General features: G+C 40.2%; 1 protein-coding gene across 3 annotated transcripts in view; it reads right to left on the bottom strand.

Moving 5' to 3' along the window:
• Positions 1 to 26171, bottom strand: part of CHM (CHM Rab escort protein) — a 259080-nt gene that overhangs the window by 217071 nt on the left and 15838 nt on the right. For all 3 annotated transcript variants that reach the window (XR_013813233.1, XM_079765428.1, XM_079765432.1), the window contains exon 2: positions 7031 to 7097. Coding sequence is in view for 2 of the 3 variants with exons in the window: in XM_079765428.1 (XP_079621554.1) it covers positions 7031 to 7097 (67 nt within the window). In the remaining variant the exon portion in view is untranslated. The remainder of the gene's footprint in view (positions 1 to 7030; positions 7098 to 26171) is intronic.

The following is a 26171-nucleotide window of genomic DNA, read 5'->3' as shown; positions in this document are numbered from 1 at the left end:
CACAATGCGACATCCCTACACACCAATCAGAATCCCACCCACCCATCCAAATAGTGACAATACTAAATGCTGGCAAAAAATGAAGAAAAACGGATCACTTGCACACTGATAGTGGGAATATAAAATAGTTTAGGCAGTCTGGAAAATAATTTGTAATTTCTTAAAAAAACTAAACATGCCATAATCATATGACCCAGCATTTATCCCAGCAAACTAAAAATTTAAGATCACCACACATAAGCCTATAGATAAATGTTCACACAGCAATTTTATTTGTAACAGCCTAAAACTAGAATCAGCCCAAATGTCCTCAAGGCTACAAAGTTTCAGTTATAGAAGGTAAACAAATCCAAACAGAAATGACTGCCGGCCATGTAGCGAGCAGGAGGCTTGGCTCCACTCCAGGCTACCAAGTTTCAATTGTAGAAGGTAAATAAATTCCAAATACCAGGGCCTCCACTTCAGTCGCCAGGGGGCGTGGCTGGCCTGCAAACCACCACAGGCCCCTCGCTCAGGCCACCCCACGCTCCAAGGGAACCCCCACCCTGATCCAGGACACGCCTCAGGGCAAACCAGCTGGCCCCCACACATGCACCAGGCCTCTATCCTATCTAATAAGAGTAATATGCAGATTGACCATCACTCCAACACACAAGATGGCTGCCCCCATGTGGACACAAGATGGCCACCACAAGATGGCCAGAAGGGGAGGGCAGTTGGGAGGCACCCTGCCTGCAAGGGAGGGCAGTTGGAGGCGATCAACCCTGCAGGGGAGGGCAGTTAGGGATGACCAGGCCGGCAGAGGAGGGAAGTTGGGGGCAAACAGGCTGGCAGGGGAGCAGTTAGGGATCAATCAGGCTGGCAGCGGAGTGGTTAGGGGGTGACCAGGCTGGCAGGCAGAAGCGGTTAGGGGCAGTCAGGAAAGCAGGCAGGCGAGCAGTTGGGAGCCAGCAGTCCTGGATTGTGAGAGGGATGTCCGACTGCCCGTGCCGGGATCGGGCCTAAACGTTCTGGGCAGTTGGACATTCCTCAATGGGTCCCAGATTGGAGAGAGTACAAGCTGGGCTGAGGGACACCCCCCTCCGTGCACGAATTTCGTGCACTGGGCCTCTAATCTATAATAAAAGCGTAATATGCTAATTAGACAGGACAGCCGAACAACCTTCCGGACGTCATTCTGGACGTCCTTCCAGACGAAGCCATGATGGCGGGGGCCGAGGTAGAGGCAGTTATAGGCAATCAGGTACGCAGGTGAGAGGTTGGGGGCAATCAGGCAGGCAGGCAGAGTGGTTAGGGGTGATCAGGCAGGTGAGCAATTACGGGTGATCAGGCAGGCAAGCAGAGTGGTTAGGGGCAATCAGGCAGGCAGGCAGAGGTGGTTAGGGGTGATCAGGCAGGCAGGCAGAGCAGTTAGGGGCGATTATGCAGGCAGGCAGGTGGAATGTTTAGGGCGATCAAGCAGGCAGAGTGCTTATGGGCAATCAGGCAGGCAGAGGTAGTTAGGGGTGACCGACCAGGCAGGCAGGCAGGCAGAGTGCTTAGGGGCAATCAGGAAGGCAGAGGTGGTTAGGGGCGATCAGGCAGGCAGAGTGCTTAGGGCAATCAGGCAGGCAGAGGGGGTTAGGTTCGAGCAGGCAGGCAGAGTGCTTATGGGCAATCAGGCAGGCAGAGGGGGTTAGGGTCGAGCAGGCAGGCAGAGTGCTTAGGGGTAATCAGGCAGGCAGAGACAGTTACGGGCGATCAGGCAGGCAGAGTGCTTAGGGGCAATCAGGCAGGCTGGCAGAGGTGGTTAGGGGCGATCAGGCAGGCAGGCGAGCAGTTAGGGGCCAGCGGTCCAGGATTGCGAGAGGGATGTCCGACTGTCAATTTAGGCCCGATCCCACAGGGATTGACATTCCCTGACTTCTAGAGGGTGCAGGCTGGCCTGAGGGACACCCCCCCTCCCATGCACGAATTTTGTGCACCAGGCCTCTAATATATGGAATAAAAGGGCAGCATGAGGGATACTTGGTGTTGGAACTGCTTAGTATCTTATAACTTTTTCTACGCTGAATCTAATATACGCATAATAAAAACTTACATGTTTTTCTGCAATTTCTTTCTCTAGACAGCATATTGTAGGACATATAAAAGATAAAAGTAGCTGCTCCCAGAAAATGGGACTGCGGGTAGAAAGAGAGAGTGGGATACAGGCAGGGAGACAGCAAATACACACTAGAACTTTTTTTACTTTCTCATTTAGATGTTTTGTCACAAGTGTTCAAAATTATCAATTCAATAAGATACTGGAATGAAAATGTATGGAGAAATTTAAAAACATACCTCTAAATAACTAATGGATCAAAGATGAAATCACAATGGCTATTAGAAAATATTTAAAATTCATGGAAGATAACTAATGTGATCCTACCAGTAAAAGGGAACCACAATCATAAGTAATTACATTAAACAAAAAAGAAAACTTAAATATAAAAAATTATGAATTTAAATCAAGAAGTTAGAAAAAGAACAAGAGTGATTTCAAAGAAAGCAGAAGAAAGGACATTAATTAGAAAACAAAGATACCACAGAAGGAAAAAAGCTGGTTCTTTGAAAAGACTAGTAATATAGATAAATCTCTGGCAAGAGAGAGATCAAGGTAAAAAGAAACATAAAAAAGGCACAAGTAATATTAAGAATTTTTAAGTGCATAATTACAGCACTAGCAAAGCATAGTAAACAAGGGAAAGAGGCACACATAATGCAGCTAGAAAGAAGGAAGAAGCCAAATGCTGGAGGAAGTAGTAAAAAATGGACTAATTAGAAGGTTTGGAGAGAAGTTCAATAGTTAAGTAATAGTGGAATGAACTGGAAGGAAGAGTGGAGACAGAAAACTCCTTAGATTTGGGTTATGTTTTGGAAGAAGAGCTGACAGGTGATGCTGAAGGACTAAATATGGGTTTGAGGGAAAGACCTGAGGATATTAAAGATAACTATTAAGGTTAAAACTAATAAATAAAATCCCTACACCTCAGCATACAGACCTAAAGAATATGGCTCCAGTCTACTTCTAGCTTCAACTCTCATTAATCCAACTCACTTAGCTCATCTTTCAGTCATACTAAAATTCTCACCATTCACCTAGCATGCCATACACTTTCAATCTGTTGCTTCTTTCTGGAATGCTCTAATTCTTCATTGAAGTCTTACTCATCTTTCAAGACTGATCTGTATGAAACTTTTCACTAATCTTCCAGGCATGATTAATCACTCCTGTCTCTACCTTCATAGTTTATATCTACCAGCAACAGCAGCAACAGTATTGTTACAGTAACAGATGTTAACATTTACTTAGTGTTTACTGTGTTTCAGGCACTGTTATAAAACTACTAGAGGCCCGGTGCACGAATTCATGCACGGTGGGGGTCCCTCGGCCTGTCCAGCAATTGGGGCTGATCAGGGCCGTCTCACCCAGAGCTGATCAGGACCAATCGGGCAGGCCAGCTGGGGGGAGGGACCATGGGAGGTTGGCCTGCTGGCTGTGGGGAGGGACAGCAGGAGGTTGGCCAGCTGCAGAAGGTTGGCTGTGGGAGCGCACTGACCACCAGGGGGCAGCTCCTGCGTTGAGCATCTGCCCCCTGGTGGTCAGTGTGCATCATAGCTACCAGCCGGTCAAACAGTCATAAGGGTCCTTAGACTTTTATATATATAGATTACATGGATTATTTTATTTAATACTATAAAGAATCTTATAAAGTAAGCACTGTTATTATGCCCTTTATATCAAGAAACGAAAGTATAAAAAGATTAAATTGTCAAAGGTTACACACCTAGTAAGTGCCAAAAAAAGGATTTGAACCAGGACACTATGGCTCAAAAACTCATATACAACTTCCCAGTGAAACCAAAGCTTGAGAAGTTAGTGGGAATGTAAAATGGTACAGCTGCTATATGAAAAATGTATGGCAATTCTTCACAAAATTAAAAATAGAATTACCACTTGATCTAGCAATCCCAATTCTGGGTATATATACAAAAGAACTGAAAGCAGGATCTCAAAGATGTATTTGTGTATCTATGTTCATAGCAGCATTATTCACTATAGTCAAGAAGTGGAAGTAACCCAAATGTTTATGAATGGGTATGGTATATACACACAATGTAATATTATTCAGTCTTAAAATGGAAAAAGATTCTGGCACATGATAAAAAATGGATGAACCTTGAGAACATTATGCTGAATGAAATAAGGCAGCATAAAAAGACAAATATTGTACTATTCCAATTATATGAGGTATCTGAAGTAGTCAAATTCATGGAGACAGAAAGTAGAATGGTGGTTGCCAGGGGCTACGGGAGGAAGAATGGGTAGTTATTGTTTAATGGATATAGTTTCAGCTTAGCAAGATCAAGAGTTTTGGAGATCTGTTGAACAACAATATGAATATACTTAACACTACTGAGCTGTACACTTAAAAATGGTTAAAATGGCAAAATTTATGTTATGTTTCTTACCATGATTTAAATATATATTTTTTAAATAATAGGAAGGTATGTCTATGAAAGAGATATATGATACTATTGTACATGTACATTAGAAATGAAAGGGGGTTGGGGAAGACAATCTGACTATGAAGAGCCTTAAATGATAAAATTAATAAAAATGAGAAGATATTTAAACCTGGCCCACAGCAGAAAAACACCCTATAAATCAATACCTAGATGCATCTAAACTCTCAAGAGCCACCAAGCTTGAGGATCTAAAGTGGAAGAAAAAAGTTTTCTCATTTTGAAATACTATTTTTATTAAGCTGTAAGTTCTTAAGGCAACCATATTATAAAGCTTTTCCAAATGATACTCTGTTTAACAAAATAAGATTTAGCTTCTTATATTGCTAATCACAATTTGATTTTTGAGTATCACTAAACCCTATGCAGTTTCTAAAATATTCTACATTCTGGGAAGCCCTCAGATTTTGGAATAAAAAACATAAAATAAGTTTGAATTTAAAGTAAGATAAGCACTAGCTGGATAGAGTTAGAAAAGTTACTTAACCTCTTACCTCTCTATGCTTCACATTCCTCACTTGTTAAATTGGGATAATACCACCAAACTCACTTGGCTGTGATGGGAATTAATTACACAGCATATTGTAAAGAATCTGATATGGTGAGTAGTGTAGAGTACGAGCACAGTAAATGACAATTTAGGAAAATTTAAGATTTTTATTTTCGATTTTAGGTTAATTAATATTAACAGAAAAAAACTGAATTTAGATTTTTATTAAGCCCTGTAAAGCACAATGGCTCAGTACCTGGGCTTTAAAGGTGGCAGATTTCAAAAAAGACTAAATTGAAACATTAACACAAGCAGTTACGCATACAATAGTGAAAAGAGAATTAAAAGGGCAGGACTTGTTTGAAAATTGAACGTAATTTAATTTAGAAATTTCATCCAATAACTGAAGAGTTAATAGGGTTTCAAAATAAATTTACAAAAGGTTAAATGTAAATGAAATAATACCCCTTTTTAAATTCCTACATAATACCCCTTTTTAAATTCCTACATAATACCCCTTTTTAAATTCCTACATAATACCCCTTTTTAAATTCCTACATATTTAGTGGGGTAATATATGAGAAAGCATTATAAACTACTAGAGGCCCATTGCACAAAGATTCGTGCAATAGGCGTTTCATCCCCTAGCTGCCAGCCCTGGTTTTCCTCCGGCACCCAGGACCCGGGCCTAAGCGGAGCCAAGCCTTCAGCCTTCAGGCTTGGTTCTGGCCGCGGGCGGAGCCTTGAGCCTTGAGCCTTCAGCCTTCAATGGAGCCAAGCCTGCAGCCTTCAGGCTTGGCTCCGGCCACGGGCGGAGCCTTCAGTCTTCAGTTTTCGCTTGGGCGGAGCCTTCAGTCTTCACTTGGACGGAGCCTTCAGTCTTCGCTCCATGACTGCATATGCAAATTAACCCACCATCTTTGTTGGGTTAATTTGCATACTCACTTCTGATTGGCTGGTGGGTGTCATGGAGGTACGGTCAATTTACATGTTTGTCTGTTATTAGGTAAGATAACAAATCTAGATATTCTTAGTATTCTGGCATTATGAAAAACATTATAGTTAATATCAGAAATCATAAAATTATCTTCTTGTTTCTTTTTTACTTCCATTTAATGAACAATCAAAATGTCAAGATACAATGTTGAAAAGCACTAAATGGGCAGGTGGAATGTTAGGGATTTGTTTGAGAAGGAAGCAGGCAAGAAGAGATTTAAACTATACTTTATCTTAATCTTGAATTTTTCATTAACTTCCTTTTTATAATGACATTAAAGGGAAAAAGAAAAAAAACTCCAGATATTTTTATTAGTTAAGATTTTCTAATAGTTTAAATTTTTATTAAAACCACATACTCTAAATCTATTAGCTGCATTTTTCAACAATCAAATGTACAGATCGTATATGCCCACACACATGTACAAGAAAAAGGGTACATGTGAGGTATCCAAGCCTCTTGGAGAATTATTCATCATTTAAAAACCAAAATCATGCTGAAACCAGTTTGGCTCAGTGGATAGAGCGTCGGCCTGCGGACTCAAGGGTCCCAGGTTCGATTCCGGTCAAGGGCATGTACCTTGGTTGCGGGCACATCGCCAGTAGGGGGTGTGCAAGAGGCAGCTGATCGATGTTTCTCTCTCATCAATGTTTCTAACTCTCTATCCCTCTCTCTTCCTCTCTGTAAAAGATCAATAAAATATATTTTAAAAAATAAATAAATAAAATAAAAACCAAAATCACTCATGTGAAAAAATCATGGTACATTTGGTTTATTCTTAAAGGAAACATCACTATTTCACAGAGTATAATAGTAAAACCTGTTCAACATATATTTCACATACTTTTTGTGAAAATTAATTCTAATCATATTTCTAACTTGAGAAGTTTATATATGACATATGTGTATATATGTACACATGTGTATATTTAATTTTTTAATTTTGTATAGAGATAAATTTAGAAAATATTTAATACTATCATTGATAAACTTACGAATCAACATGCAGAACCCTCTGGCCACTTCTTGAACAGGCAGCTGCAATGATGGATTCAGGCAAACCTATAAAAACACACACCTAAATCATTTAGAATGTAGAAATACATATATGAAACTATTCGATTCATGCCATAGCTGTATAAAATTTAACAAAATGAGCTCATCTTTGTATTCTAAACAATAACGTGTATATTATTATACATACCATTGGATGTTTCTTAAACAGACTACTAATGCTGAAAATTTTATTATGTGGAAGAATTTTTTAAAACCAAGTACTTAAAGTATTTTTATCAGCAAATTACCATAAATGAGCAACTATCATAAATTGTTCATACAGAACTTTATTATTTAGGAACTATGTTTACACTCTACTTCATTTGATTATCCCAAATGTATTGAGAGAGAAGTATCTGCATACTGCAGTGCAAATATGTTAACCTGTTGCCCAATACTTTAAGAAAAAAAAAAGTTCTAGAGTTGAAATTTGAACCAAAATCTAACTCCAAAGCCACAGTGCCTGTGACAGAGAATGGCATACATTTGTCTAAGTAATAGGTTAGCTAGTTTAAAAAAGAGACCATTTACAAGATATAGTATTTTACTTTCCGGTTAATACAACAGTTTAAAAAGAACATTACTGTTTTGGAATCAAATTAAGCCACACCATAAAACTGGTTATCATAAAAGGAAGTATATATTACTATTCTCCATATCAACAAACACAATAAAAAATAACCAAAGATAATGATTTTATAATTTAAAAAATCAGATGTTCAGCTACATTGACTGGTTAATACCCTATGTTAGAAGTTCAAGACTCTTCCATAACTTTTTATCATAAGATCTACCATTTCAACAGAGGATATTACTAGTAAATCATTTCTGTCAGACAAACAAAGCATATTCTGAAAGTTTAGTGCAATTCTGTAGTGCTACTACTGGCTTTTTCACCACAATGAGAACACCCTGAATGTCACCATTCTTTTGGCAAGTATTTAAACTACACACTATGCATCAAGAATTTCAAGAAACTGGAATTGTTATCTTCTTTTATGTAAAAGCAATATGCATATGGAAGCAATTGACATAGTCAATCTCTAGATAAAAAACACATTAAAAACAAGCTCCAGCAGCATTCACCAAAAAAAGTTTTTCACTGGTGAACACTTTGTGGCTATATAAGACTTGGTTCAAAAAAGAAGTTCTGACCAAATCTTACATAATAAAAAGGTAATATTTAAATTACCATCACTCCGCTACGCCCATGATTGGGCCAGCGGGTGACACAGGGGGCGGGACTCGGGGTGGCTGGGGTGGTGATTGGGCGGGCAGGACGCTGAGCTCGCGTTGCCAGCGGCGACGCGAGCTCAGCGTCTGCGCCATGGCTGTGCTGCGGCACAGACAGGCCTCTGGGGCAGTGAGCCGAGCCGGCGTTTTGGAGGTTTGGAGGCGGTGGGCAGTGGGCGGGCAGCGCGGCTCCCTGGGGAGGAGTCTGGCGGCAGTTGGGCCGCAGGAGCATGTGGCGGCGGCCCCAGCCTTCCTGGGCGGGAGGCAAAGGCAAGACCCTGGCCTGGGCTCCGGCCGCAGGAGGACCACGCCCCCGCCCCGCCTCGCCCTAGGGGCCCAGGGACTTCGGAGCTGCTGACCAGCGGACAGACAGCTTACACGTGCATGATTAAATCATGCACTGGGCTTCTAGTATACTATATACAGCCATTAAACATTAACTATTAGAAATAAGTCATCAGAAATTTTCAACTTCAGATATAATTCAAAGAAAAGAGAGAGGAGAACTTGTGGTACACAAGGAAGTGGCAGAAAGAAAGGAGAGTTTTAAATAGTTAAGCATACTTCTTCAAACAGTTAAAATTGTATGGTTTTAATGTTTTTTATCTTGACTATCTCAACTTTTCACACCTAAGAAATAACTTTTTTTATTAATGAAATGTAGTCACTATAGTAGTTTAAAAGATGCTATGCAGCTTAGTAAAAAGAACACCAGCAAAGAAATATTCAGGAAGCAGAATTAGTATGTTAAAGTATATAATAATGACAGCATTAATAATACATTACTAAATATTAATTAGCATAGGGCTTTTATGGTTCACAATGTATTTTCAGACATCATCTCATTTATTCCTCATTATAATCCTGGGAGACATGCAGTATTATCTATGTGAGAAATGGGATGAGAAAGGTTAAATAACTTGCCAAAGATCAAGTAATTCATTATCTCGAATTCAAATTAGCATGGTAAATTCACTCTCTCCAACTCAGATATGAGTTTAAGGATGAGGATGTAAGTGCGGGACAGCAAGGCAATGAAATGGGAATGGTCTCAGTCAGACACACCTAGACTTGAATCTTGCTTTGCTGCTTAACTAGCTGTGTGACCTCAGACAAGTCACTTGACTTCTCTGAGTCTCTGTTTCTTCATCTATAGGAATACTACCATTTATCTCATAGAATGACTCAGTTATTAGCAGAGGGTACTTGCTCTATAAACACTGTCTACTTTTATTATTCTTCAGAAAGATAGTTTAAAAATACTACATTTTCATCTAGAGACTACTCCAAAAATACACCTATTTTTACCAGATGCCCCCTCCAATGACAAACAGTAATAAAATGACTCTCCTCTATTTGGCTCAAATTAGCTGTTTCTTTGTATAGGCAAATACACATGTGGCTAGCATGTGGTTATTTCCACAGCTGTGATCAACACTGTCAGAAGTCATGTCTCTGCTGACAAAGCAAAGCCAAGAACGGATTTCAATATGAACATGATTTGAGTCCAAATTACATAAAACCAAAATTACTATCATTTGTGTTTCCCCTTAATAGTTCCATCCAGGCATCCCATAAGTTCGTGAGATTGACAGGCTGTTCCTATGTTAAATGGGCCAATAACTTCATGCTTAGAATGAATAAAATAAGTCTAATAATAATACAGTTAGTAATATCTTCCTAGCCAGGATTTCAACTTTCTTCCCATTCATTTAATAAACCCTGACTTCTTGAACAGAGGAGGAACATGGTAGTTTCTCTGTAAATACTTTTTTGAAGGAAAGAAAAGAAGAAAGAAAATGGGAAAAGGGAAGAGGGAGAGAGGGATGGAGTAGATTGTGATAGGTAGTGAGGGGGGGAAAAGCTAAGATTAAGGCAATTCCTAGCCTAAAATAGCTCAGAGCGTAAAGAATACAAATTTAAATGGATTAAAAGTAATTAAAACTGTTATAGGAACACATTGGAAGGAAACATTCCTTCTGTACAAGGAAGTCATGGAAAGCTCCAAAGAGCTGGGGACACTACAGGGTTGTTTCAAGATCTGTACAGCCCAACTGAAGAGTATAAAAGAAGAAAAATGTGAAGGGAAAAAGGAAAGTGGAAGGGAATATTTCTGGTAAAGGGTGAAGGATGAGAGAACCAAAAGGTGATGCTCAAAAAGAGTGGTTGGAGCCCAATTCTTGTGGAATCTGACTTTGACCCTATAAGCAACAGTGAGTCTTGAAAGGAATTTAGCCAGAAGAACAGCATGGTCAAATTGGTATTTCAGAAAAACAATTCTATTCACAGAATGAAGGATGAACTTGTATTAAATTTGAACTTGAAGTGTCAGGGTTTTTTTTAATTTTTGTTTATGAATAAAGTTAACATATTAAAATGTGTGCTCTTATGGATAATTCAGTAAAATAAGTGAAATAACTGTTTTGTTTAAATTGGTATTGATAAGCCAATTTAATCGCATTTAAAATGATTTCAAATTAGTTAATAATTTAATATCATTTGACTGATTTCAATAAAACTACCTTTTAACACTTGACACCATAATAAGTGAACAACTTCCAAATCATTACATAAATTCACACACAATTCTTGTGAGGGCATGTATATGAAATATATATATAGGTTTATAATGAATTATAAAACCTCTCCCACTAGGAAAAGCCATACATGAGTTAGAAGCAGATAACCTAGATCAGGATCAAATTACACAGTATTATAGTGAAAACACACTGTAAAATATGTGATTAAAGATACACAAGTACAATGTTTCATCTGAACTATGGAGCTAATAATCTCAAAGGGGTATAGTGAGGAATCGGTACAAAATAACATAAAACACCTTATACAGTGCCTCCTAGCATGTTACTGATATTCAATAAATATTGGTTCGCTTCCTACTCCAATAAGATTAGTTATTTGAAGGGAAAAAAACTATCACTTGTTTACTATTTACTTAAGTTTCTTCAAAGATCTAACAACATAAAAGTTTTGTTTTAAAAAGAAGTCCAATAACCTTTTAATATGTATACTAGAGGCCTTTTCTGTATGTACACTATAGAAGTTCATCAAACATTTAATATCATTTATACACTTCACATTATTAAATGATTATTAAATTCATAAGTGAAGCTGTATCAAATAAGCATGCCGAAGGATTATAGAAAAAATGTAGAATTCTAATGCAAGACCAACAACTTTTACTGGCAAGTCATTTTTATCAAATACAGTTTTAAATTAGCATTTTATAACAGTTTGTACTGGTGGAAATTGAGGTGTTACATCCTGTCCTTCTCACATGAGATTCTGTTATAAACTTGGCAGCTAGAAAAAATATATTAGAAGCTTACAGAATGTTATATGATCATATAACAAACAAACATGTATAGTACCAACTTTCTGCAATTGTCCAAAATCTGTCTAAATAAAACAGAGATGTAAAATGAGGAACAAAAATGTATAAAATTAACATTTTCAAGAATGTTATCTAAAACATTTTATAAGAAAGAAAACATTCATTTTTTTCAAAATCCCCCTTTAATCCAAATTTTTAATGTTAAACCTCATTATATATAACTATAACTTTTAGGCAAGTTCTCTATTGTATATTCTTAAAACTGTATTAGTATCTGGAATTGATTTTTCCAACACTATACTTACATAAGATAAACATAAAATAAAGTACTTACACCACTCCCAGTATATCGAACAATAAATAATAGATTCCCCTGACAGGACTTTGATGACCTGGCAAAGCCCGAGTGCTTTCAGCCCAAATCATATGAAACCATAAATCATTCTTTATTTTATATAACATTTCAAAATGGATTCCTGCTTTCTACCTTGAAAGTCATTTCATGTGTTATTTATAACTAGTGAAGACCAGAATGGAAAGAAAATTACAGAGAACCAGAAAATTTACTATGACTGGTTTATTTTATAAAGAATAACTTCTTTCTTTAGGAAAAAAATAGAATTACTGGCAAGGAAAAACTTCTGAGTACAACAAGTTCTTACAGAGCCACACCCTTTACTACTTAAACAACCTATGTACAGACCTTCAACACCATTCTAAACAATGAAAAAATATTAGGTGAAGAACTGACTAGAATGAGCAATGCAAAGGTAAAACTGCACAGTTAACTCACGTCACAGCTACTAAAAAAAAAAAATCAGAAAACTACACAGAAACTGAATTTTAACCCAGATTCAAGTATTTTGTTTATTCCATTAAACTCTAAATTAAAAGTTTAGATCTCTTTTTTTAAGTATGTTTTTACTAATTTTAGAGAGAGAGGAAGGGAGAGGAATAGAGAGATAGAAAAATCGATGAGAGACACATCCATCGGCTGCCTCACCAGCCAGGCAAAAGTTTAGATCTTATATTTACTTTTTAGTGATTACCGTACCTTAAAAAGAAAAACAAGACTGCCAGTGAAGCAGCCTAGAGCTACCAAGACATACAGATAAAAATACTGTTTTTAAATTCACAATTATTTTAATTCTTTTTAACCAACAAAAATACCAAACATATTAGTAAATGTAGTACTTTCATATCTATGGATTTCTCATAGAAAATATTGTTATTAAAATCTATGTAATTTTTAGAACATTAGAAAAATATACTACCATTAAAATATTCACTTGCAAAATTCATGTTAATTTTTAAAAATGTATATAGTGTGAGCTTTTAGGAGTGTCTAATAACAAGAACACTGTTAATATTCAGGGTACAAAACTAAGTGTCAGGAAAACTAGATTCTTGTTTATACTAAACTAGAGGCCCGGTGCACGAAATTCGTGCATGGAGGGGGGTTGTCCCTCAGCCCAGCCTGTACCCTCTCCAATCTAAGACCCCTCAAGGGGATATCCGACTGCCCACCGGGATCGGGCCTAAACGGGCAGTCTGACATCCCTCTCACAATCTAGGACTGCTGGCTCCCAACTGCTTGCCTGCCTGCCTTCCTGATTGCCCCTAACTGCTTCTGCCTGCCAGCCTGATCACACCCTAACCACTCTGCTGCCAGCCTGTTTGCCCCCAACTTCCCTCCTCTGCCGGCCTGGTTACCCCTAACTGACCTCTCCTGCAGGGTTGATCACCTCCAACTTCCCTCCCTTGCAGGCCTGGTCCTTCTCAACTGCCCTCCCTTGCAGGCCGGGTGCCTCCCAACTGCCCTCTCCTGCTGGCCATCTTGTGGTGGCCATCTTGTGTCCACATGGGGGCAGGATCTTTGACCACATGGGGGCAGCTATATTGTGTGTTGCAGTGATGATCAATCTGCATATTACTCTTTTATTAGATAGGCTAGAGGCCTAGTACAGGGGTGGGGGCCAGCTGGTTTGCCCTGAAGGGCATCCCGGATCAGGTGGGGGTTCCCTTGGGGTCTGGGGCGGCCTGAGCGAGGGGCTTGTGGTGGTTTGCAGGCGGGCCACGCCCCCTGGCAACGCAAGTAGAGGCCCTGGTATCTGGAATTTATTTTCCTTCTACAATTGAAACTTTGTAGCCTGGAGCGGAGCCAAGCCTGGGGCTCCCTCCGCGGCCGGCAGCCATTTTTGTTGGGGTTATAATTGAAACTTTGTTGCCTTAAGCGGGTGGGCCCGGCCAGGGTGTGCGGAAAGCTTTGCTTCCCCTGTTACCGGCAGCAACCCTGGCCTGCTCTCTCAAGCTCCATTCTGCTGCCATTTGTTTGAATTTGTTTACCTTCTATAATTGAAACTTTGTAGCTTGAGTGGAGGCTTAGGCCTGGCAAGGGCAGGCAGAAAGCTAGGCTTCCTCTGTTACCTAGGAAACCTTGCTCTCTGTGGCTGTAGCCATCTTGGTTTGGGTTAATTTGCATGCTCGCTCTGATTGGATGGTGGGCGTGGCTTGTGGGCATGGCTTGTGGGTGTGTCGGAGGTATGGTCAATTTGCATATTTGTCTATTATTAGGTAGGACTAGAGCCCCAATGCATGAAAATTCATGCACTCAAGGGGGTCCCTCAGCCCGGCCTGCACTCTGTCGCAGTCTGGGACCCCTCGGGGGATGTCCACCTGCCAGCTTAGGCTTGCCCCCCGGGGAATCGGGCCTAAGCCGTTAGTCGGACATCCTTAGTGCTGCAGAGGAGCCTCTCCTGCCACCACCGCTGTACTGGCCAGCCATGAGCTGGCTTCTGGCTGAGCGGCGCTCCCCCTGTAGAAGTGCACTGACACCAGGGGGCAGCTCCTGCTTTGAACATCTGCCCCCTGGTGGTCAGTGTGCGTCATAGTGACCAGTTGTTCCTGTTCGTTCCGCCATTAGGGTCAATTTGCATATTGCCCTTTTATTATATAGGATAGCTGGACAGTCACTTAAACTCACTGAAACTCAGTTTCCTGATAGATATCCTTATAGATAAAATGAAGGACTTGAAATTAGTGACCCATAAGGTTTGTTACAAGTTCTCAAAGGTGAATGTTAATGTCAGATCAAAAACTTGGCCTCTGTTCTTGGGCAAATGACTTGAAACTTAAAAACAAAAACAGGAGGAGGGATCCAAGATGGTGGTATAAGAAGACCCTGAACTTAACTCCTCCCTAGGGACACAACAAATGTACACCTACATACAGAGCAATTCCCCCTAAAGAAGAATGGAGGCCTGATTAATCAGGTTCTACACAATAAATGATACAGACCACAGATATAAGGATAGGAGAGATGGAGACAAGGTAATGAAAGAAACCCACCCCAGGCAGCGACCTGCAGTAACAAGGGACATCCTTGTGGGGTCCAAGCACAAACTCCTCCACTCTGAGACACAGTAAAGTAACAGCAGTATAAATGGCACCTAGACTATATATGAAAGAAATACATTTACTAACCCCATGGGTCTGCCAAACAGCAGGGGACTACTGGATCTCTCTCTGATATTGGAGGTACCTGCAACCACCATTTTTTACATTTTCCCTCCACCTTAAGGGCGCAGGTGGGAGCAGGGTCCAGGCAATTTAGCAGGCCTGCAAAGGCCACTGCAGAATGGTCCCCAGGCCCTTGGCCCCCCACAGCAGGAGTCTAAAACAGCTCCAGGCATTCTGCTAAGGCAGCCCCCGCACCATATGACCCCCAGTTCCAGACCCCCAGTCTGCACCAGATTTAGCCCTTAAACAAAGGCAGCCTAGTTCAGCATTCACTGGAGCACCCTGGCCCATGTTTGCTCCAGCTCCAGCATTCCGGCCAAGGCAGCTCTGGGACACCCTAGCACAGTGGTTCTCAACCTTCCTAATGCCGCGACCCTTTAATACAGTTCTTCATGTTGTGGTGACCCCCAACCTGTGGGTTGAGAACCGCTAGCAGGGTCGCCTAAGACCATCGGAAAACACAGATATTTACATTACGATTCATTAACAGTAGCAAAATTACAGTTATGAAGTAGCAACAAAAATAATTTTATGCTTGGGGGTCACCACAACATGAGGAACTGTATTAAAGGGTTGCAGCATTAGGAAGGTTGAGAACCACTGCCTAGCACAAGCCTGCTCCAGCCCCAGCAAACCCACCAACATTATTCCTGCTCAGTGCATTCTGAATATCACCCCTACCCCACCATCTATACCATCTCCAGCTGGCCTACCAAGTCAGTCCAAGAGAGACCTGCACCTGAACCCCTGGGCTCTGCCTGTCTCAAGTCCAGTGGGAGGGACAAGCCAGCACCAGCATGACACCATGGAGGCAAGAAAAAGAAATAAAAGGCATCTAAATTAGAAAGAAATAAGTAAAACTGTCACTAATAATAGATGATGCTAGTATATACAGAAAACCCTAAGGACTCCACCAAAAAAACTATTAGAATAAATGAATTCAGTAAAGTCACAAGATACAAAATTAAAAAACAGAAATTAGTGTTTCTATACATTAATAACAAGCTACCAGAAAGTAAAACTAAGAAAACAATCCCATTTACAATTGCATCAAAAATAAAATACCTAGGAAAAAATTTAATCAAGGAGGTGGAAGACCTGTACTCCGAATAAGGAACTGATGAAAGAAACTGAAGATGACACAAATAAATGGAAAGATATACCTACCAAACTCATGGACTGGAAGAATTAATATTGCTATATATTCACACTACCCAAAGCAATCTACAGACTCAATGTAATTCCCATCAAAATACCAATGACATTTTTCACAGAACTAGAACAAAGAATCCTAAAATTTGTGTGGAACCACAAAAGACTTCAAATAACCAAAGAAATGTTTAGGAAGAACAAAGCTGGAGGTATCAAACTCCCGGATTTAAAACTATACTACAAAGCTACAGTAATCAGAACAGTATAGTACTGGTACAAAAAGAGATACATATATCAATGAAATAGAGAGTACAGAAATAAAATGGTACATATATCAATGAAATAGAGAGTACAGAAATAAACCCAAATATATATATAGAAAAGTAATGTATGTAAAAGGAGACATGATTATACAATGGGGAAAAGACAGATTCTTCAATATACAGTGTTGAGAAAACTGGAGAACTACATACAAAATAATGAAACTAGACCACTATATTATACCATATACATAAACTCAAAATGGATTACAGACTTTAAGACCTAAAACCATAAACCTTCTACAAGAAAACATAATCTGTAAACTCTTTAATCTTGGTCTTAGATATTTTTTGAAAGTCTCTCAGACAAGGGCAACAAAAGCAAAAATAAACAAATTGGACTATATCAAACTAAAAAACTTGTGCACAGTGAAGGAAACTATCAACAAAATGAAAAGGCAACCTACTAAATTGGAAAAAGTATTTGTAAATCATACATCCAATAAGAGGTCAATATCCAAAATATATATAAAAAAAATTAAAAAATAGGCTCATCGCCCTAACCGGTTTTGCTCAGTGGATAGAGTGTCGGCCTGCGGACTGAAGGGTCCCAGGTTCGATTCCAGTCAAGGGCATGTACCTTGGTTTCCGGCACATCTCCAGTAGGGGGTGTGCAGGAGGCAGCTGATCGATGTTTCTCTCTCATCGATGTTTCTAACTCCCTATCCCTCTCCCGTCCTCTCTGTAAAAAAAAAAAAAAAAAAAAAAATCAATAAAATATATTTTTAAAAAATGGGCTCATCATCACTAATCATCAGGGAAATGCAAATCAACATCATAATGAGATATCACCTCAAAAGGACAAAAAAAAAAAAAACAAGTGTTGACAAAGATGGAGAGAAAAGGGAACCCTCCTGCGCTGTTGGTGGAAATGTATATTAGGGCAGCAACTATGGAGGTTCCTCAAAAATTAAAAATAGAACTACTATATGATTTATCAATTCTACTTTGAGGTATTTATATGAAGAAAACAAAAACATTAATCTGAAGAGATATATGCACCCCTATGTACATTGCACCATTATTTATAACTAGTGACCTGGTGCACGGATTCGTGCACATTGAAAGGAAATTAATCAAAAGGTGGTCTGCGCGGTGGGACTGGCAAGATGGGCTGGACACGCCGTGGAGCCAACCTCCCACAGTCCCTCCCCAGCGTCTGCAGAGTGAGCAGGGTCCCTCCGGCAAGCAGGGTCCCTTGGCATGGCCTGTGGGGATCGAGCCCAAACTGGCTCTCCAACATCCCCCAAGGGGTCCCAGAGTGTGAAAGGGCACTCTGCAAAGTTGCTGACATACAGGGTGTGGAATGCAAATGCAAGTGTGCAGTAAATCAGATTTGGGGCCTACAGTGCCCCAGAAACAACATAACCCATGGCCAAAGGTGGAATCATGAGGCACCGCAAGGAATCGGGCTCCCTCCTCTCTGGTTTCGGGGTGTGTCACCCGAGAACCGCCACTGCCAAGTCATTGCAGCTGGGCAGCTCCTGCGTTGAGCATCTGCCCCCTGGTAGTCAGTGCACATCATAGTGACTGGTCAGACAGGCAGAGGGACACTTAGCATATTAGCCTTTTACATATATAGATAGCCAAACTATGGAAGCAACCTAAGTATTGATCAACAGATGAATGGATAATGAAGATGTAGCATAAAGTATATACAATGGAATAGTAGCCATAAAACAATGAAATCTTACCATTTTCAACAACATGTATGGACATGCAGAGTATTATGCTAAGTGAAATAAGTCAGACAGAGAAAAAGAAAGACCCTGTGATTTCACTTACATGTGGAGTTTAAAATATAGAACACACAAACTGAAAAACTGACTTAGATACAGGAAACAAACTGGTGGTTACTAGACAGGAAAGCAGTTAGGGAGGCTTGTAAAATAGGTGAAGGGGATTAAGAAGTACAATCTTCCGGTATAAAAGATGTAAGTCATCTATACTAATAAAAGGGTAATAAGCTAATTAGACTGGATAGACCAGACGTCTTCCAGAAGTAATTCCGGACGTCCTTCCTGACAAAGCCAGGACCTAGGCAAAGCCGCCCGGGGTCCCGGGTGCCTGCGGCCGGCCAGAGGGAGGGAAACCCGGGTCCTGGTTGCCTGCAGCTGGCCGGAGGAGGGAAGCCTGGGTCCTGGGTGCAGGAGCGGAGGCAGAGGTGGTTAGGGGCGATCAGGCAAGCAGGTGAGTAGTTAGGGGTAATCAGGCAGGCAGGCGAGTGGTTAGGGGCAATCAGGCAGGTAGGCAGAGTGGTTAGGGGCAATCAGGCAGGCAGGCAGGCGAGCAGTTAGGAGCCAGCAGTTAGGAGCCAGCGGTTAGGAGCCAGCGGTCCTGGATTGTGAGAGGATGTGTGAGGGGTCCCGGATTGTGAGAGGGTGCAGGCCGGGCTGAGGGACCCTCTGCCCCCATGCACAAATTTCGTGCACCGGGCCTCTAGTAGGGATATAATGTACAGCATAAGGAATATAGTCAATGATACTGTAAGAACTTCGTATGGTGACAAATGGTAATGATACTAATCATGGGGATCATTTCTCTATGTATATAAATATTGAACCACTATGATATAAACCTGAAATGAATAGGATAGTATATGTCAATTATAATTCAATAAAAATAAACTGAAAAATAAATAAATTGAAATGGCATAGAAATGTGAAAAATTATGATTAAAACAGGAAGGAATGATATGATATCTGGAATTTGCTTTAAAATAATCCAGGGTTACATGTGAAATGAGAAGAAAGTAGAGAGTATAAAGAAAACATGATAGGCCATAAATTAATAATTGGGATACCAGTACATGGGGGTGGGGGGGGGGGGGGGTCTAGTAATCTCTCCATTTTGAAATGTTTTAAATTGCCCATAACAAAAAGTTTAAAAAATGAAATGTAATACCAAATTTTAGAGAGCTAATGAAAGATTGGGCCTACCAAATAAAATAATCCCTTGAAAAGCAGAGATTTGTTATTCTGGTTTTTACCTAGATCAAGAAAACTATATCAATTCAATTGTCTTAATGAAAGTTTTATTCTGTAAATATTTGCCGAATGCCTATCCCATGCCAGGAAATAAAATAAACAGATTACATTACAATTAATTTTTACTTCATTTTCTAAACACTAACATTTCTGTTGTATTAATATAAGTGACCAAAATGAGCTTTTCACAACAAAGGATATCCGAGTTCAGCTTTCTTTAAATTAATAACAATATTTAACTTGTGATGAGAAAAATAAAATTTCTTTGTTCTGAATATATTTTACTTATGTGCCACATAAGAAAAATGACCTTTACTGTATTACTTACAAAGCTATGAGACTAAAATAGATGAGAGACTGTATGCTCATTCCAAGAATGTTGTAATATCACACAACAAACAACCTTCCTCCCTTATATGAAATCCTTTTTTTTAAGTAAGGAAAAAACTTATGGAACTTATAAACTAAATTTCAAAGAACCTATGAATTTGATCTTTTTTGGTATTCAACATTTCTTAAGGTAAAAATACTTCAATTAAGTTTTATATGTAGTCTCATTATGTATTTAAGAGAAAAATAGATACATATCACTGAGAAAACGTTGAAGATAATTATTTTATCCTGTTTATTAAAAAGCTGAACATTGATTACATTGAGTTTATTAAAATGAAACAGTTGAAGTATAAAATTTTATCTAATAAATGAACAGGATAGTGTATGTCAATTATATTTCAATAAAAATAAGAATTTCAAACCAAATAAACTGCAGCTCCAGTCAGACTGCTCCAACACCGCCAAATCCCAAGCAAAGAGGAGAAAACTGTAGTTCTTGCTGTAGATCCTGCTGGGTGGCCTCAGTCAGTAGCTGACCTGCACCCCAGTGGAGATCCAGAAACTAGTGTATCTAGTGGTCTGTGTGAGACAACACCAGATTTCAACTACTCTCATAAGGGACACATTCAACAGGCAGACTCAGTGAGCACCAAAGCCGTACTGGAACAAGTCCTGCCCCATAAACGTGTCTCCAGCACAGCAATTCTTCCGTTATAGACACAGTGGGCCCTCACAGCCAATTGGCCTGGAGGTCAATTCCTCCCAGTGACGCAACAACAATCAAGACTTAACTACAAAAAGGCTGTACACACAGTCCACAAAGGGGTGCACAAAGAGTGTCCACCTCAGGTAACTGGGAGGCTGACCCATTGAACCATATAGGACACCGAGCACACAAAGCTACCCTACCAACTAAGGGAAGCAGCGAAAATGGGGAGACAAGGAAACAGATCACAAATGAAAGAATTGGAGGAGAACAAACAACTGGACATAGAGTTCAAAACCACGGTTATAAGGTTTTTCAAGAATTTCCTAGAAAAGGCCGATAAATTTAACGAGACCCTTGAATATATGAAAAAGGACCAACTAGAAATTAAACATACACTGACTGAAATAAAAAATATTATACAGAGACTCAACAGCAGACTAGAGGAACACAAGAATCAAGTCAAAGATTTGGAATACAAAGAGGCAAAGGACACTCCTCCGGAGAAGCAAGAAGAGAAGAGAATCCAGAAAGTTGAAGATAGTGTAAGAAGCCTCTGGGACAACTTCAAGCGTACCAACATCAGAATTATGGGGATGCCAGAAAAAGAGAGAGAGCAAGACACTGAAAACCTATTTCAGTGATGGCGAACCTATGACACGCGTAGCCATTTCTGATGACACGCGGCTCAGCGGCCACATGCCGAGGATGAAACATTTGCTGCTCCTGAGGATGAAACATTTGCTGCTCCTGAGGATGAAACATTTGCGAAATAATGTTTTTTCCTCAAAGTGACACACTACCCGAGTTATGCTCAGTTTTTGGGCGAAGTTTGACACACTAAGCTCAAAAGGTTGCCCATCACTGACCTATTTGAAGAAATAATGACCGAAAACTCCCCCCACCTGGTGAAAGAAATAGACTTACAAGTCCAGGAAGCGCACAGAACCCCAAACAAAAGGAATCCAAAGAGGACCACACCAAGACACATCATAATTAAAATGCCAAGGGCAAAAGACAAAGAGAGAATCTTACAAACAGCAAGAGAAAAACAGTTAGTTACCTACAAGGGAGCACCCATACAATTGTCAGCTGATTTCTCAACAGAAACTATGCAGGCCAGACAGGAGTGGCAAGAAATATTCAAAGTGATGAATAGCAAGAACCTACAACCAAGATTACTCTACCCAGCAAAGTTATCATTCAGAATTGAAGGGCAGATAAAGAGCTTCACAGATAAGAAAAAGCTAAAGGAGTTCATCACCACCAAACCAGTATTATATGAAATGCTGAAAGGTATTCTTTAAAAAGAGGAAAAAGAAGAAAAAAGTAAAGATAAAAATTATGAACAACAAATACATATCTATCAACAAGTGAATCTAAAACTCAAGTGAATTAAAAATCTGAGGAACAGAATAAACTGGTGAATATAATAGAATCAGGGGCATATAATGGGAGTGGATTGATAATTCTCAGGGGGAAAGGGGTGTCTGTGTGGTGGGTACTGGAAGAGACTGGACAAAAATCATACACCTATGGATGAGGACAGTGGGGGGGGAGGTAAGGGCAGAGGGTGGGGTGGGAACCGGGTGGAGGGGAGCTATGGGGGGAAAAAAGGAGAAACAATTGTAATAATCTGAACAATAAAGATTTATTAAATTTAAAAAAAAGAATTTCATAAACAAAACAACCCAATTAAAAAATGGGCAAAGGACCTGAATAGACACTTCTACAAAGAGGACACACAGATGGCCAATAGACATATGAAAAGATGCTCAACAGCACTAATCATTAGAGTGATACAAATGAGAACCACAATGAGATATCTATTACCTCAGACTTGTCTAAATGGCTATCATCAATAAATCAATAAACAACAAGTGCTGGCGAGGATGTGAAGAAAAGGGAACCCTCATGCATTGTTGGTGGGAATGCAGAATGGTATAGCCACTGTGGAAAGCAGTATGGAGTTAACTCAAATATTAAAAATGAAACTGCCTTATGACCAAGTGATTCCACTTCTGGTAATATATCTGAAGAAACCCGAAATACTAACTGAAAATAACATATGCACCCCTATATTCATTTCAGCATTATTTACAATAGCCAAGATTTGGAAGATGCCCAAGTGCCTATCAATAGATGAGTGGATAAAAAAAGCTGTGGTACATTTACACAATAGAATACTACTTTGCCATTAAAAAAGAAGGAAATCTTACCCTTTGCAAAAACCTGATGGACCTGGAGAGCATTATGCTAAGTAAAATAACCCATTCAGAAAAAGACAAATACCACATGATTTCACTTATATATGGAATCTAATCCTATCTAATAAAAGAGTAATATGCAGATTGACCATCAACCCAACACACAATATAGCTGCCCCCATGTGGTCCTGTCCCTGTGTGGACACAAGATGGCCACCACAAGATGGCCAGCAGGGGTGGGCAGTTGGGAGGCACCAGGCCTGCAAGGGAGGGCAGTTGGAGGCAATCAACCCTGCAGGGGATGGCAGTTAGGGGTGACCAGGCCGGCAGAGGAGGGAAGTTGGGGGCAAACAGGCTGGCAGGGGAGCAGTTAGACATCAATCAGGCTGGCATGGGAGTGGTTAGGGGGTGATCAGGCTGGCAGGCAGAAGTGATTTAGGGGCAATCAGGAAGGCAGGCAGGCGAGCAGTCGGGAGCCAGCAGTCCTGGATTGTGAGAGGGATGTCCGACTGCCTGTTTAGGCCCGATCCCCAGTGGGGTCCTAGATTGGAGAGGATGTAGGCTGGGCTGAGGGACACCCCCCCTCTGTGCACGAATTTCGTGCACCGGGCCTCTAGTGAAGAAATAAAATAGAAATAAGACTCATAGATACAGAGAACAGACTGACAGCTGCCAAAGGGGAGAGGACTGAGAGGCTAGGTAAAATACGTTAAGGGATTAATAAAAAATACTCATAGACAACACATGACATTATGATCATTACCAGAAGGAAAAGGGAATGGGAGAGGAAGAAGAGAGTAAATGGGTGATAAATAGTGAAGGATGGAAACTGGACTTTGGGTGGTGAACACAATACAATATACAGATGATGGATTATAGAATTTTACACTTGAAACCTATATAATTTTATTAACCAAAGTCAACCTAATAAATGAAATAAAAATTAAAAGAATTTTCATAAACACTATCAAGAAGGATAAAATAAAATCAACGTAAAGGGTTTATGATATCACTTGCCAGTGTGTTTGCACATTAAAATGCATATTTTTTAAAAGATGACAGGATTAAGAAGTACTAATTGGTAATTACAAATTAGCCATTGGGGTGTAATATAAAGCATAGGAAATATAATTAACAATCTATATATATATATATATAAAAGGCTAAGTGACCAACTGTACATCCATCTGACTGTCTGACCAACTGACCGACCAGCCGGTACATATGACACACACTGGCAATTAAAAAATAAACATTGACTTGCGCACACATGATACATATAAAGCTCTCGCTGGTACCACTTACACATGTGTGTCTTGATCTGTCATTGTCAATCGTGAATTTGGTTGTTTTTGTTGACATTCTGAAGCTGAAAGCGGCGTTGTTGACAGACTGTATCTGAAGACCAACTATTGGCACTTCTATTATAGAGAAAGGGCGAATAGTGGTATTAAAATATTTCCTCTAATTAATTTCCTTTCAATGAGCACGAATCCATGCCCCGGGCCACTAGTATTATAATAACTATCTATGATACCAGGTAAGCACTTGAATTAGCAGAGGGAATACTTTGTGACCTACTTCAATGTCCATCCACTGTGTTGTACACTTGAAACTAATACAAAACAGTGCATTGCTGGTGGGAATGCAGACATGCAGCCACTGTGGAATACAGCATGGAGTTTCCTCAAAAGATTAAATATGGAACTTCCTTTTGACCCAGAGATCCCACTTCTGGAAATGTATCCTAAGAATTATGAAACACCAATCAGAAAGAATATATAGACCCCTATGTTCATAGAAGTGTTATTTACAACTAAAGGCCTGATGCATGAAATTCGTGCACAGGCGAGGGGGTTGGGGCCCTCAGCCTGGCCTGCACCCTCTCGCAATCCAGGACCCCTAACCACTCTGCCTGCCTGCCTCATCGCCCCTAACCACTTGCCTGCCTGCCTCATTGCCCCAACCACTCGCCTGCCTGCCTCATCACCCCTAACTGCTCACCTGCCTGCCTGATTGCCCCTAACTGACTCTGCCTCAGCCCCCACCTGCCGTGGCAGTGGCCTCTGCCTCGCCCCTGCAGCTTCGTCCGGAATGACATCCAGAAGGTTGTTCAGCTGGCCAGTCTAATTAGCATATTACACTTTTATTATTATAAATAGCTAAGATCTGAAAACAGCCCAAGTGCCCATCTATATACTAGTATATAAAAGGCTGATATGCAAAGTGCTCCCTCGGGAGTTCGATTGCTTGCTATGACATGTGCTGACCACCAGGGGGCAGCATGGAATGAAGGAGGCCCCAGCTGGCAGCCAGAAGGCCCAATTGGCCCTGATAGCCGGCAAGGCCTAGGGACCCTACCCATGCATGAATTTCATGCACTGGGCCTCTAGTCAACAGATAAAAAAGCCGTGGTACATTTACACAATGGAATACTGCATGGCTCTAAAAAAGAAGGAAACTTTTACCTTTTGAAACAGCATGGATGGACTACGAGAGTATTATGCTAAGTGAAATAAGCCAGTCAGAGAAAGACAAATAACATCTGATCTTACTAATTTGTGGAATCTAATGAATAAAATAAACTGAGGAACAAAATGGGGCCAGAAGCATGGATACATGGGTCAGACTGGCTGATGCCTGAAGGGAGGGGCATGAGAGTTACTGGATAAAGAAGGTGAAGGGATTAGCTAAAGAATATATATGCATGCCTCATGGACAGGACAGGGACAATAGTTTGGTGAAGGTGAAGAGAAGGGGAGGTGAGGGTGAGTGTAGGAAGGCAAAGGGCAGGGAAAAAGGGGACATCTGCAATTATGGCAACATTAAAAAATTTAATAACAATCTATAATAATAAAAGCATAATATGCTAATTAGACTGGACATCCTTCCAGACGACCTTCTGGACAAAGCCGGCAGCCGGAGGGAAGCCCGGGTCCCAGGTGCCAGAGGGAAGCCAGTGCCGGCAGCTGGGGGAAGGAAGGCCTACTCTTGCACGAATTTGAATTTCGTGCATCAGGCCTCTAGTAAATAAATAAAAGAACCATTTAATAAATAATACATTGATTTAAAATTCCAAAAATATAAAGGTAGTAATACAAAAAACTAAAAAGCAGCATGACACTTTTTTCTTTATTTCCTCTCTTACATTGTAAATAAGATACAATGCTAAAGAAAATATTGTGATCATTCCATAACCCGATCTGTAACATTTTTTTTCACTTTTCTTTTATCTTCCAATATCTGTCCACTTATCTACATAAGGCAGGAG

The sequence above is a fragment of the Cnephaeus nilssonii genome (genome assembly GCF_951640355.1).
Source record: "Cnephaeus nilssonii genome assembly, chromosome: X".
NCBI classification, from domain to species: domain Eukaryota; kingdom Metazoa; phylum Chordata; class Mammalia; order Chiroptera; family Vespertilionidae; genus Cnephaeus; species Cnephaeus nilssonii.
This window is presented reverse-complemented; position numbering and strand designations above follow the sequence as displayed.